The sequence below is a fragment of the Chroicocephalus ridibundus genome, unplaced genomic scaffold, assembly GCF_963924245.1.
Source record: "Chroicocephalus ridibundus unplaced genomic scaffold, bChrRid1.1 SCAFFOLD_37, whole genome shotgun sequence".
In the NCBI taxonomy this organism is placed as follows: Eukaryota; Metazoa; Chordata; class Aves; order Charadriiformes; family Laridae; genus Chroicocephalus; species Chroicocephalus ridibundus.
The window spans coordinates 1,719,273-1,734,141 of record NW_026961439.1 but is presented as its reverse complement, the minus strand read 5'-3'; the positions used below and the strand labels follow the sequence as shown (position 1 = coordinate 1,734,141).

General features: G+C 39.5%; 1 protein-coding gene across 3 annotated transcripts in view; it reads left to right on the top strand.

Moving 5' to 3' along the window:
- Window positions 1–14,638, top strand: part of PRMT8 (protein arginine methyltransferase 8) — a 90,727-nt gene extending 76,089 nt beyond the window's left edge. For 2 of the 3 annotated variants that reach the window (XM_063321940.1, XM_063321941.1), the window contains 3 exons: window positions 3,032–3,182; window positions 11,075–11,196; window positions 13,014–14,638. In XM_063321940.1, coding sequence (XP_063178010.1) covers window positions 3,032–3,182; window positions 11,075–11,196; window positions 13,014–13,097 — 357 coding nt within the window. In that variant the 3' untranslated portion in view covers window positions 13,098–14,638. The remainder of the gene's footprint in view (window positions 1–3,031; window positions 3,183–11,074; window positions 11,197–13,013) is intronic. The other variant, XM_063321942.1, reaches the window with a different exon arrangement.
- The last annotated feature ends 231 nt before the right edge of the window (window positions 14,639–14,869 follow it).

The following is a 14,869-nucleotide window of genomic DNA, read 5'->3' as shown; positions in this document are numbered from 1 at the left end:
AGATTTAACTCTGCCTATTCCCACCTTCCCCCCCAAAACCAAACAATATCCTAGTAATTTTCAGGCATTTCCTTCTGTGCAAACAGGAGAAGATGGCAGAAGAGGGGCACTGGCAGGAGTACTGAGGTCTCTGTTATCTAGAAGCCATAGCTACACTTCCTTCCCTGTTATTTCATCTAATAGAAAACCAACATATGCCGCAAAATCTAGCCAAAACAATCTCAGCCAAAACATACTCTATTCTTCCTTTCACTGCTCCCCCAAAACACCAAGAATTTAATGTTGTTTCTTCTCTCCCCACATTAATATTGTTAGTTCTCTGCGTTCTTTAAAAAAAAAAAAATCTTTTGGAAAATGAATGGGTTTTCAGGGCTGACTATTTCATTCAGTGCTTCCCTCACATCGGTATGTATGTGTGCAACTGACAATATAGGTAATTTTCTGAATGTTTGTTAGAAAAGGGGATTTGGCCTTCTCTCCTTTCCCTAGCAATTAATTTTACTTCTCAGCCTTCAGACCAAACCTTTTCCTCAAGCTGGCGGTACTGCTTGTACCAATGCCACCTGTCCTCCAGCTTCTACATCAGTTCAGCACCTTTACCTGCTATGATTAGCACTGCCTTCACCATTCCATCCTATGTTGTTCCCTCTTTGTCTAAACCAAGACAGCTGGTGCAATGGGAGAGAGGAAGTGGGGGGAGGGGGGAGGAGGGAACCCAACCGCAAATCCAAAAACAAATAAACAAGCAAACAAAAAACCCAACCAAAACAAGACATTAACTGAGATATGAATTTTTAACTGATCTCCATGCTCATGCTCTCCGTTTAATTCTTTTAGTATAATTAAGAGCAGTATTTTGATCAGATCCGTGCTTACTATGCACATTTTGGTGGTGGTGGTGGTTTTGAAATCTGAATGAAATCTGGTAAATCACCACTTTTCCGCTTATTTTATGCAAAGATAGCATTTGTCCCCTGTGCTGTTAGCTGTAGTTAACATTCAATAAGCAGTGACATTTAATATAAGAATATATACTAGCCAGAGCGCAGTTCAAAGAGATCACCAAAACATGATCAGGCCGGTTTCAAAACTATGTTAATTAATAAAAAATCCCCCATTTGTCTCATATCTTGCAGAGTAAAAAACCATGTTTCTGTCCTTAAAAAAATAACTGCAGAAGTGACTATCATTTTATCCAGCACATATGTTCAATATTTCTGAGATATTTCCACTAACTTCTCTAAAAAAAATACTTCCTACTCCTTTTGATTCCACTTTACCCTGTAGAGCCAACACAATTCAGAGAGAGGGAGCTAGATCGCTTTTGTGTGCCTCATCATCGGACTTAATTCACAATTTCCCCACAGTGATACCATTTAAAAGCCACGAAAAACTACAGAAATCTGCAGCTACCATACATCAGTCCAGTCTAGCTTTTCAAAGCAAATTTTGCAGGCTGATATGGAAGTCTGCCAGGAGACTTCAGAAATTCTTATTCCTAGTATGCTTTTTTCTTTTTACCTTCTTTTGAGAAAAAAAAAAAAAAATTAAGGCTATCCCAGCTTTAAATGACCACTTATAAGCATGGTCACTTATAAGCACTAGTAACTCAGGGTGCCGTTGCAATAGAAGTATAGTAGAAGTATAATAGAAGTATAGTAGAAGAATAGTAGAATAATTTTCATTATGGTTAATTTATTCTTGAACAATATTGCTAATCAGACAGGCCAAAACTATAGCTTGCTTAAATCAGCTCACCCACCATAGGTTCTCTAAGTCTCAGAAACACATGATATGCGTTCCATGCAAAGACCTTGGTAACTAAACTATGGCTGCATCTTTTGATGTCTGTTTTTGCAGACTTCTCATAGATTATAGAATACAATTGCTGAAAGAGCCCTCTATTATGTCCTAAAAGAGACTAAAAGAGCCCTCTAATGGTCATTCTAGACTCTGCTCTCCATTTTTGCACTGTGAGTCTAAGTATTGCTGGTGAGATCAGTGATAGGATTCCTGGCTTATGTTGGTAGAGTAGAGGACATTTGGATTTCTGCCTACTGAGTTTCTATTTCTCTGTATGCATGAGTAGTTCTGTTGTTAATACTGGCTTTCCAAATAATAGAGACAAAAATATCTTGGGGGTATCTGGCTCTTGCCAAATATTCCCTGACAAGGACAATAAGGGCACTGAAGCCAGATCCACTTAGAAGGATATCAGAAAGTGCACTGATAGGAAACATTTCCCATAGCATTGGAATACAATTAACAGTGTTTCAGACTATTCAGTATCATAACTATGAGTTTTGGAAACGACCCAGATAAAAGCCATACCTAGCTGGGAAAATCAGATCCATCTAAAAAACTCAGTTTAAGTCTTGAACAGTGAGATTTAAATATTGATAGAAATAAGCAATCTTGGAGACTACATCATTGCTCCCAACTAGTGCAATCAAGCCACAGTACAATTTACATTATTTGCTTCTGTCTAGTTCTGTTATCAGGACTAGAAAGCATTATCAGCAAAAAGCAGGCCTCTGTCATGCCTCAAATGTTTTGGCTGCTTGACACAGTCAAAGCACATTCCCTTTCTGAGATTCTGAAACAAATCAGAAGTTCATTTTTATTAAAAAGCCAACTCTGCCATCTTTCCTCATGCTGACAATACCTGATGACAAAAGGTCTTAGAATTGCAACCTGTATCTCCATTTCAACATCCTTTGTGCCTATATTTGTCAAAACACGATTTGCCTTGATTTCCTCCAGCTCCCGCAGCCCCTCCCTGCCATACCCAAGGACACACATTCTTTTGTGAGTAGCCTTTCTTATCACACTTTGTCAACTTAGTTGGGTAACTGCATCATTTGCTGATTTGATATATTCAGATGTATCATTTATTTTTTACAGTGTTAAAGGGCTGCCAGTTGTCTTTGTTGCTGATCATTAAATAAAATGTTTAAGTACATCACTTGACACTTACCTTAGGGTCCCAGACATCCGCATGTAATTGGATTCTTCTTTCTCCTCAAAACAGGAAGTAGATATTTATACAGTGAAGACTGAAGAATTGGCATTTACTTCTGCATTCTGCCTCCAAATTCAGCGTAATGATTACATTCATGCCTTGGTCACCTATTTTAATATTGAATTTACAAAGTGCCACAAAAAGATGGGATTTTCTACAGGTAATTTGTATTTCTTTTGATTTCATTTATATTGCCAGCAGTATATCAGTGCTACTGGTCAGATGGTACATGAAAGTTTACTGTACCACCAGGTTTGAATTTCAGTGATAAAAATTATTGTCATTTTGAGGGAGGTGAGCAGGATGGGAAAAGGACAACTGCTTGTAGGAATTCTGCAAAAACAGGCAGGATTTCACAATGGCTACCTAGCTTAGAGGTCAGTGGGAATTATGACCCAGGAGTTTATGCCCATCATATCTAAATCTTGTGTCAAGTTTCTCAGATTAGACAGGGAATTGACAGCTCAGTGAGATAGCAGCCCTGCTTCCTAGTCTCCCCCAAAATCCAAAAATCAACAAAAGCTCTTGCTTATCTCAGAGTCTTTTAGGAAAAAAAAACATTATTTTTTTCCAGGATACAACCACACACATACTGCTTATGTAAATCAGCTCTAACAACCCATATGTGAAACACTAACTTACCTTGGTGACCAGATATTTAAAGGAATAACTCCGTTCCTGTAGGGCATTCTTTACCAGGGTGAATAAACCAGACTTTGTTGTAAGAAATGTAAAAACCTCATGTCTTCTTTAATGACAAGAACAACATATTACAGTTGGTGCTGATTGCAGTTAGCACCATTACACAACTCAGGTGTAAATAGGACCTGATGTAAGTTAATTATTAGAAATCTCTTTTTTAATACTTCACAGGAACTCTCAACACTTTACATGAGATTCAAAGCTCAAAGTACTTTGTTAAAATATTTATGTTTTATTCTAGAAGTATAATAATATGGATAATGTTATTTGGCCCCTCATATTCTTATGTTTTTCAGTAACTATGTTTCCCTGGTCGTTCTATAAATGTGTCGTAAATGTGTTGTATTTCCTACACCACGACAGGCATCAGTATGTGCTGGGAAACAAAGCATAGCTGGGAGACATGAACGATCTGTGAGGCACTGCAGTGGTATCCTGAAGTGCTAATATTTCTGAGTTTGTGCTGAAAAAAATAATCTAAGGTGGAAAACACTTTTTTTTAAGTTTTAAGTGTGTGGTTTTTTTCCACAGAAGGCTGATTTTTTCAGCAGGAGGCAGCCTATTAGTCTTTTCTAAAAGGTAATAGAGTCAAACCTCCAGTTTTCTGTAAAAAATAGCTTAGCACAAAGGGTGTACTTACTGTGTTGTGATGTTAACTGAAACCTACCTTAGTACTTATATTGCCTACATGAAAGGTCTTTTATATCATTCAGTATGTGCCTTCATCTGCAAAGGAATAATGGAATGTGTTTCTGTTTTATGTATGCATATGAACATACATGTTTTAAGAAATATTCATTGAATAAATTAGGATATTTTATTAATGTTTCTGAGTCAAATGTGTCCCGTCAGCAAATCTGGCCCTCAAACCCAGATATTCTTTGCTTGACTCTTAGACATCTTGGTGAATAGGCATAAAAAGTGTCAAGGAAAAGGACCCATTATTTTATTGCAAGGAGTTGCTTGTCTGCTGAGTAGACATAGACTTGCTCTAGTATCAGTATATCAAAAGGTGGCTGGGATAAGGACTTCTTGACTTTTCTTGCCTTTTGGGTGTATGGAATAAAGAGGGCTTATTCAGGCACTTAGAAAATGTTCTGCAAGACCACTGCAGGTGGGCTTAATTTCCCTTAGCACATAGGAAGTGAGAACTTGAGGAAGGAGAGAGGTTAAATAGTATTAGGGAGAAGAGGCTACATCAGGACAAAAGCCTAGGGCAGATATCGTTTGGCATGTTTTTTTTTCTTACAAAGAGTTTTTTGCAGACCCACCTCAACTTGAAAATGTATGTACAAGGTATTTTGTGCCTACCTGTGACAAAAAAAGAGGGGAAAGGAGTCACAATCTCCAATAGTTCTGAACCTTTATAAAAAATGGCGTTCATCATCAGTGCCTGAAAACCTAGCTTCTCTAAACTATCTGTAGCTCCCACAGGATGCTACTTCAGAGGTTCTGAATGCTTAGTCACACACTGCCATTCTAAGAACCTTTCAGCTTTGATGATTTGCCCTTTCTCATCGTTCTTTCTGCAACTAGATCTCTTAGCTGCTGGTGGCTCAGCCTCCTTGGAGGCTTGCATGGAAAGGCTTCCTATATCTCCAAATTCTGTCTCCTGTCACTTGGCAAATGCTACGTTTCTCCTATTAAATGCTTTTCTTTGCTATACTGCCAATTCTCTGAACATCTAACTTCTCCAGCAGGCTGTATGGCCCACCAAATAATAAAGGTTGGATGTCATTGCATGCAAATGAGGAAGAGCTGTTAGCCAGATATCCATGTAAAGTCAAATTCTTAAGATTTTCAAGTCCAAGTTGTGTGTGTGGTTTTGACAAGGGCTTCTTCTAAAACCAAAGTTCATTCTGGCCTTTTTTGATCCAAATCAAAGTGGCTCTACAGAGGGATCTGAGCAGGCTGCATTGACACCAAGGTACACAGGAGGGTTGATCTGCTTGAGGGTAGGAAGGCTCTACAGAGGGATCTGGACAAGCCTGAATATACGCGAGTCTATGGGACTTGATGAGATGCACCCCAGAGTCCTGAGGGAATTGGCTGATATAGTTGCCAAGCCACTCTCCAGGATATTTGAAAAGTCATGGCAGTCAGGTGAAGTCCAGGACCACTGGAAAAAGGGACACATCACACCCATTTTTAAAAAGGGTAGAAAGGAGGACCCTGGGTACTACCGACCTGTCAGCCTCACCTCTGTGCCTGGGAAGATCATGGAACAGATCCTTCTAGAAGCTATACTAAGGCACATGGAGGACAGGGAGGTGATTCGAGACAGCCAGCATGGCTGCACCAGGGGCAAGCCCTGCCTGACCAACCTAGTGGCTTTCTACAATGGAGTGACTGCATCAGTGGACAAGGGGAGAGCTACGGATATCATCTACCTGGGTTTCTGCAAGGCCTTTAACACTGTCCCCCACAACATCCTTCTCTCTAAGTTGGAGAGATACGGATTTGATGGGTAGGTTGTTTGGTGGATCAGGAACTGGCTGGATGGTCGCATCCAGATTGTGGTGGTCAATGGCTCGATGTCCAGATGGAGAGGGGTGGCAAGTGGTGTCCCTCAGGGATCTGTACTGGGACCAGTGCTGTTCAACATCTTCATCAATGACATAGACAGTGGGATCAAGTGCACCCTCAGCAAGTTTGCCAACGACACTAAGCTGAGTGGTGTGGTCGATGTGCCAGAGGGATGGGATGTCATCCAGAGGGACCTGGACGAGCTAGAAAGGTGGGCCCGAGCAAACCTTATGAAGTTCAACAAGGCCAAGTGCAGGGTCCTACACTTGGGTCGGGACAATCCTTGTTATCAATACAGGCTGGGGGATGACGTGATAGAGAGCAGCCCTGAGGAAAAGGACTTGGGGGTACTCTTGGATGAAAAGCTGGACATGATCCAACAATGTGTGCTTGCAGCCCAGAAGGCCAATTGCATCCTGGGCTGCATCAAAAGAACCGTGTCCAGCAGATCAAGAGACGTAATTCTCCCCGTCTACGCTGGTCTCATGAGACCCCATCTGGAGTACTGTGTCCAGCTCTGGAACCCTCAGCACAAGAAGGACATGGACCTGTTGGAGCGGATCCCGAGGAGGGCCACGAAGACGATCCGAGGGCTGGAGCACCTCTCCTATGAAGACAGGCTGAGAAAGTTGGGATTGTTTAGCCTGGAGAAGAGAAGGCCCCAGGGAGACCTTAGCAGCCTTCCAGTATACCTGAAGGGGCCCTATAAGACAGCTAGGGAGAGGCTGTTTGCAAGGGCATGTAGCAATAGGACAAGGGGCAATCGTTTTAAACTAGAGCCGGGTAGGTTTAGATTAGACATTAGGAAGAAGTTCTTTACAACAAGGGTGGTGAAACACTGGAACAGTTTGCCCAGAGAAGTGGTGGAGGCCCCATCCCTGGAGACATTCAAAGCCAGGCTTGATGAGGCTCTGAGCAACCTGATCTAGTTGAAGATGTCCCTGCTTACTGCAGGGGGGTTGGACTAGATGACCTTTAAAGGTCCCTTCCAACGCAACACATTTTATGATTCTATGAATCGATGGGCCAAGGCCAATGGTATGAGATTCAACAAGGCCTAGCGCCAGGTCCTGCACTTGGGTCACAAAAACCCTACAGGCATGGGGAAGAGTGGCTGGAAAGCTGCCCAGCAGAAAAGGGCCTGGGTGTGTTTGTCGACTGATGGGTGAATATGAGCCAGCACTGTGCCCAGATGGCCAAGGCGGCCAACAGCGTCCTGACCTCTATCAGGAATAGTGTGGAAAGTAGGACTGGGGAAGCGATCATCCCCCTGTACTCGGCACTGGTGAGGCTGCACCTTGAATACTGTGTTCAGTTTTGGGCCCCTCTCTACAGGAAAGACATTGAGGTGCTGCAGTGAGTCCAGAGAAGGGCAATGAAGCTGGTGAGGGATCTGGAGAACAAGTCTTATGAGGAGCGGCTGAGGGAGCTGGGATTGTTTAGTCTGGAGAAAAGGAGGCTGAGGGGAGACCTTATCACTCTCTACAACTACCTGAAAGGAGGTTGTAGGGAGGCAGGGGGTCGGTCTCTTCTCCCAAGTAACAAGCGATAGGACAAGAGGAAATGGCCTCAAGTTATGCTAGGGGAGGGTTAGGATGGATATTAGGAAAAAATTCTTCACAGAAAGGGTTATCAAACATTGGAACAGGTTGCCCAGGAAAGTGGTAGAATCACCATCCCTGGAGGTATTTAAAAGACAGGCAGACGTGGTGCTTAGGGACATGGTTTAGTTGTGGTTTTGTCAGTGTTAGGTTGATGGTTGGACTCAATGATCTTAAAGGTCCCTTCCAACCTAGATGATTCTATGATTCTAAATGAGGCTACAGCCATATCACCAATTGTAGCAAACCCAGGGACCACTCTGAAACCTGGGGGAACGAATTGGTTGTGATCCCTCTGCACAGTACTAGGTCCAGGGTTTCCTCTGGGTCCCATGTGGTGCCCCTCTAATTGCACTAAGACAAGTACTATTTATGTGGAGGGGTTACTTGCTATTCAAAGTATATAAAGTAATGGGAGAGGTGCCTTACAGCCATTGGAGAAGTAGGGTTTTTTATACCATGAAACTGGTAGTACAAGTTGTGCTTCAAGATACGTGATCAGGACTACAAGAACCTTAAACAAGTCCGTAGGACCAGACAGGAGGCATCCAAGCATGCTGAGGGTGCTGGTCAATGTCATTGTAAGACTACCGTCTAACATCATTAAAAGGTCATGGTGATGGGGAGGGATGGGGTGGGATGGGGGAGACAGACGTCACACCCATCTTCAAGAAATACAGTAAGCAGGATCCATGGAGCTACAGGCCAGTCAACCTCACTTCAGTTCCTGGAAAAGTTATGACACAAATCCACCTGGAAACTATTTCCAGCTATATGAAGGACAAGAAGGTGATTGAGAGCAGCTAGCGTGGATTTACCAAAGCCAATTATACACGAACAATCTGATTGCCTTCTATAGATGACCAGCTGTGTGGATGAGGGAAGTGACTGTTGTATACCTTGACTTTAGCAAGGCCTTTTATACAACCTTGCATAGCATCCTTACAGTTATATTGGTGAGATACAGACTGGGTAAGTGACTGTTGTATACCTTGACTTTAGCAAGGCCTTTTATACAACCTTGCATAGCATCCTTACAGTTATATTGGTGAGATACAGACTGGGTAAGTGAACAATAATGTGGGTGAAAAATTGGCTAAAAATGTGTCAATCAGCAAAGTCAAACCAGAGGCCAGTTATTAGTAGCATCCAACAGGTGACCAACATTAGGTTAAATATTGTTCCACATCTTTGTTAACAACCTGGATGATGGGATAGAGTGCACTCTCAGAAAATTTGTTAATGATCCCAAATTGAGAGGAGCATAGGCTGGAGAGAAAGGGCTGCTATTTAGAGAGAACTACATGGGTTCAAAATGGGCTGATTAGAACCTTATGAAGTTCAGCAAAGCAGCAGTCCTACATCTGGAACCAAATAAGTCCATGCTATTGCTTGGGCCAACTGGATAGAAATCAGATTTGTTAGAAAAGAGCCTTGCATTCTGGTGAGCAAAAGACTGAACGTTAGTCAGAAGTATGCCTTTGCAGCAAATCTGGCTAATCATCCTGACCTATATTAGCATGAGTGTAGGCAGGAGGTTTACAAAGTGGTTCTCAATCTCTATTCAGCACAACATGATAAGGTAGGTGTGGAACAAGTTACTCCATAAAAAGGTCATTTGGCCTTCTGTAACTGTCTAGAAGACTGGTCTGGATTCTCAGCTAGTGTCTGTTGGCAAAGCTCTACTGAATTCAGTAAAACATCCAAGTTCGTAGGACATGAGGAAGTGCTACTTCATTGATATGTAATTTTCTTTAATTATGGAGAAAGTAAGTGTGTGATTTAGAGTGGATTTAAAGATCTGTGCCTACATTACACACACCCCTTGTTCATGGAGCACAAGTTTCCAGACATGTCAGGTTTTTCTAAGGAAGATAGCTCTGCATAAGAGTGTGTGCACATGTGTGTGTACAAGATTGCAGTTATGATTTAAAATATAATTTCAGTTTAGTTTTGGTCTAACATGTTTTCGGTTACAAATTTTAGAGAGACATCCAAAGGGAAAGCAGATTCTGGATCTGAACTCCTGAAAGAAGATCTCTCCATTTAGCTATTGAGATTAACAGTCATTAAAACTGTCTAAACACATAGTCAGAAATTATCTGGTAAAATACTTTTTTTGCAAGATACTGGTTTGCCAACACAGTTTCTGACAAAAGTTTGTTTATATCAGTCTTCTGATTCTACAATTTTGGGGAAAAAAAGAACTGATAAAAATTCTGGTCCTGACAGTTTTAAAAAAACCTTCATTATTTCCCCAGTCGCAAACAATTTCTAAAGCCAAATATTTTTTTGAATCATTGATGTTGGAATGAAAAGAAATAATTGTTTTATTAAACAGTGTTAAGATATTATTAGCATGATTCAATACAGTGGGCCTGTGTCTGCATCAAAAAAGTGATTGGGGAAACAAATGGAAGAAAAATAAATTTATCAGAGGCTTTTTGCCACCTCAGGAAGTCTGTGAAATTGTACAGCTATTCTTGGGTTTCTAGATGCTCTTAACTGCAAGAATGCTAGGAACAAGAAGTAACCAACGCAAGTTCATTCCTCACTGCTCAAGATTTGAATTTAAATCAGAAATAAAAACAAATAAGTAAAATAAAACTCTGAAATAGCAGAAGGTCATCAAAGTGATACAAAGAAAGTAATTTAGACCAGTATCCATCTCTGGCAAGTTGCCCATAGGATATGCCTTTATAAAGTCCAAAGCCAGGTCAAGGTGCAAGTGCCCTTTCCCCAGCTGTATCCTCCTGGAAACTATAAAATCTGCTGTTCCAGGATCATGAGTCAAAGTATTTATCTGTATCATTGTGATTAATAGTTTTTGATGAACCTTTCTCTCATGGTTTTGTGTAATTGTTTTTTGAACTAATTTAGACTTCTGACTTTTAAAGCACATAGTGGTAAAGATTTCCCCAATTTGAAAATATGTGGGTTGAAAGGAAAGTATCAAAAAAGTGCCTGTCATGCCCAGTAACCACCTTTGTGGAATTCTTCTTGCTGGGTATGATTCACATCTGACATATTCCAGTAAAAATCAGAGGATAACTCACTGACAGTCAATAGAATTGTGTTTTTTGTAAAGCATGTTTGCTAATATATTATATAAGTTAAAGCACTTTATGAGAAGAAAGACTATTTTCAATTGTTACCAAGTCTTAATTTGATTTGTAAGACAAAGATAAAATTTCTATAAATAATACCCACGTATATCTTTTAGCACCTGATGCTCCCTATACTCACTGGAAGCAAACTGTCTTCTACTTAGAGGACTATTTAACGGTGAGACGAGGAGAAGAAATCTATGGGACTATATCGATGAAACCAAATGCAAAAAATGTGGTGAGTCAGCATCACTGATTCTAACTGCAACTCTATTGATCACAAACTATAATCAGCAGTAAATAAAATGTGTACAAGTCAAACAATGAGCGTGCTAAAGGCTCTAAATTCATACTTATTAGTAAGAGCTCTTGTCACGGCTTCACCAAAGCTGGTAACAGCAATGATAATGCAGTGCTAATGTAACAGAAATCAGCCTGCAAACAAACTATCATGGGAAGAAAGAAATGATTCAAGTCATCACCAAGTCAGCTGTCCTCTGGAATCAGCTTAGCTCAAATTTTGTGACACGAGCAGGCAAGGGTCTCTTCATATTGTCACTAAAATCAGTGGTAAGATCCCTTCTGCCAACACAGGATGATCAAGAGGAAAGTCCATATCTATAGCTGGATTTCCCACTCAGCCCCAGAACTCTTCTTTAGGAAATTAAATAACAGATTTCAGGTGAACATCTATATGAACTCAGTGATAAAATGTACTTGAACTCACTAATCAAGTGATATGGTTCTTTAAAAATTGTGGCTTTCCACAGAAAATCCAGATGTTTTATTTAAGACTAAAGCATGATGCATAGATATCGCACTATCATGACTGGTGAAAACTTCCTCAGTTTCTCTGCTATGGGCTGAATCCCTCACCAAGTATGTCAGTTATTCAGTGCTTCTTTTAACTTGTAAGGAGACTATGAGACATGGTCTGATGGACAACTTATGCCTGTGTAGAAGTGAAAAAGACATGAGAAGTATGGCTCCTGGGAGAAACACTGGCACCATTTTCTGCCAGAAACTTTGAGCAGAATCTCTTCATGTTCTATTACAACATACAGCCATTAAAATAGCCTGGTTATAATCCATCCATGCAGTTGTTGTAATTATTGAAATATTGCAGCAAATATTTAACATTTCATCGCTTTCCTTTTTTTTGCATTACTTTTCCTTTTTTGTACCAAATACAAAATTTGGATATGGTTTTCATAGTAGTATTGATACAGGGGAAGAAACAAACACAAAATAAACTTGGCATTAAAACAAACACATTAACTCCTGAAGATATCGTTTCCTGTGAAAGTAAAGGAAAATAGTCTGTTTCCCACCTTTATGTTGTCCTTGGGGGACTGGAACATTTTCTTTGGGGCTGAATGTATCAATTTTCTTTTGAGGGAAAAATGAATAAAATATTTCAAATTTACTTGCACAGCAGTAAGCACCTGAATGCAGATTTAGGTGCTAAAATTAATGTCTTCTTGGTAGTTATCAAGAGACAGAGAGACCACCTTGGTTCAAAAGGATTTGTTAGTGCATTGTTCTTCTGAAACATGAAACCTTTCAAAAGCTTGTAGAGAGACAGCTTCGTTTTGTAGGGCTATATAGTGCCTCTTTCCAAAAAACGTGTCATTAGAACAGAAAAACTGACTGAGGGCTTCTCTACAATGGGAAGTTTACTAGATATATTCTGGAATAACTCCTAGCATGAAAGCCCTTTACCCTAGATTAAGAGCATTAAAAAATTGTTACAGAAAACATTGTTATATGCATGATAGCACAGCATTTCAGAAGCTTCCTCCTTGTAACCAGGACACTAAATCAGCCTTAAGAAGAATACACAAATATACCCTAAACACAGATTGCATGGTGAATGCTATTACACATCCTACATCCTGCTTTTTCAGTGTTTTTAACATTTAGAAACAAAAGAAGTTAGAAACCGCAGTAGGTATTTCTTGAATCTGCAGTTCTTTTCAACCCAAGCAATGATAACTGAATTCATAAACTAAATTTATGGTCTTACTTACATGTTACATTTAAATCTTTTTACAGCGTGACCTGGATTTCACAGTAGACTTGGATTTTAAAGGACAGCTATGTGAAATGTCAGTATCTAACGACTACAAAATGCGCTAGCAGGAGATCTTTCAGAGAGATGAAAAGGAGAATTTTATCAAGTCCTGAACTGCTGAACTTCAAGCTAGAAACAACTGTTCACAAGATTACTATATTAAATACTAGAATGCTTACTCTGGTGAAAAGTGGTAACCTGATCCTTCTTGCAGATAGTACAGGGGGCTGGTATCCCACGGTGAATGTACAGTATACAGAACTGTAGCTTTTGTCAGACATATAGGAAAAATAAGCAACAGTCTTGAGTGTTCCAGTTAACTTTAGGATGGCAGAAGATGCATATACAAATTGTACTACTTACTGTGAATTTCTGGTTCTTCCAAGCTTTGCATGTTGAAGATGATTAGGGCGGTTTTCTCACTATGAAAGACCACTACAGCACATTACTGTGATAGTATTACTGGACTTATACTCAATATAAATGAATATATATATTGTATATGAGAAAAAAAATGTCATTTCATAATAGGAATTTGTTCTGTGATTATTTAATTCTCGTTATGCAGTTATGGTAAGATAATGATGGCACTACTCCAGGCAGTGATATACTACGTTAACTGTCCAAAGTGTATCTTTGGTAAATAATCCATGCAAAGTGTAGATAAGAGCTGGGCACTTACAGAAACTTCAACAACTATCTTTTGAATGTCCTCTGGAAAATGTGGACTATTCGTTTTAAAATTCACCTTCATACCTGGATGTCTGTCAGAGCTTTAAAAAACATTAGCTTTTTATCCTTGAAAATATTCTGTGGTGAATTTTTATAGCTGGATTTTGCATGAGACCTTCTAAAATCAGACACCTAGTATTTAAATGTGATGAATGCAAAGTCTCTGAAATGGTGGATAATTCGTGTTTCTTGGCCTTGCCATATTTCAGTTCTTTACAAGGTTCTTAATACAAAATAATTTTCAAAAAAATAAGAATTAGTGTTTCTTTTTGGTGATGTTTTAGATAGGTTTTAAATTGCAAATACTATTCTCAAGAATGCCGTGATTTGCAGGAACAAGCTAATGTCTTTAAAAAATGTCTATGGCTTCTGATATTAATACAAGGTCTGTAGCTTCTCTTACTCTTCTTTCCTCTTACACCCTTTGTTTTTCTTACAGTATCTCCTGCGTATAGTTAAAATATTAACTGCTTATAACTCTTCAAATGTATGTATCAAGCCTTTTTACTGTATGAACGTTGACCATTTATTCACATGTAATTTGTCAGAAACTCCATCCTATCTACCTACCTATCTGTGGTCCTATCTACCCATTTTCCAGTCTGTTTGGCGTTAGGCACTAAATCATGTTCCATCATGTATTGGATGAGATTGACTAGTTTTTTGCCTAAAAATTTTTTTAATTACCTGCAAATAAAGTATAGTTGAAGATGTATCTTGCGAGTATTTGTCAACTTTTCACTTTTTAGAAATGTATTTCTTTTATTTTTCCCTTCACAAAAACTGTACGGTGCCTCCATTTTCTAACGGTCTAAAGATTATGGTCTAGGAAGTGTATCATATGGTGTCTTTGTAGAATGAAATTAAACTGTAATTCAGCAGTAAAATACAGTGTTTGTGTAGTTCATCCCTGTTGTTCTAAAGTACTTCTGTTTTCTTGGAAGGAGGATGAACAACTTACCTCACAAAATGACTAGGATTTTATCTGTCAAATATCGCTGTCATTCTACTAACACTTCTCTGATTCTAGGACTTTAAGGTAAGGAAAGCTAACAGATTTTTTTTCTCAGTCCCCTCCATTTATATAGATAAACAATATTTTCAT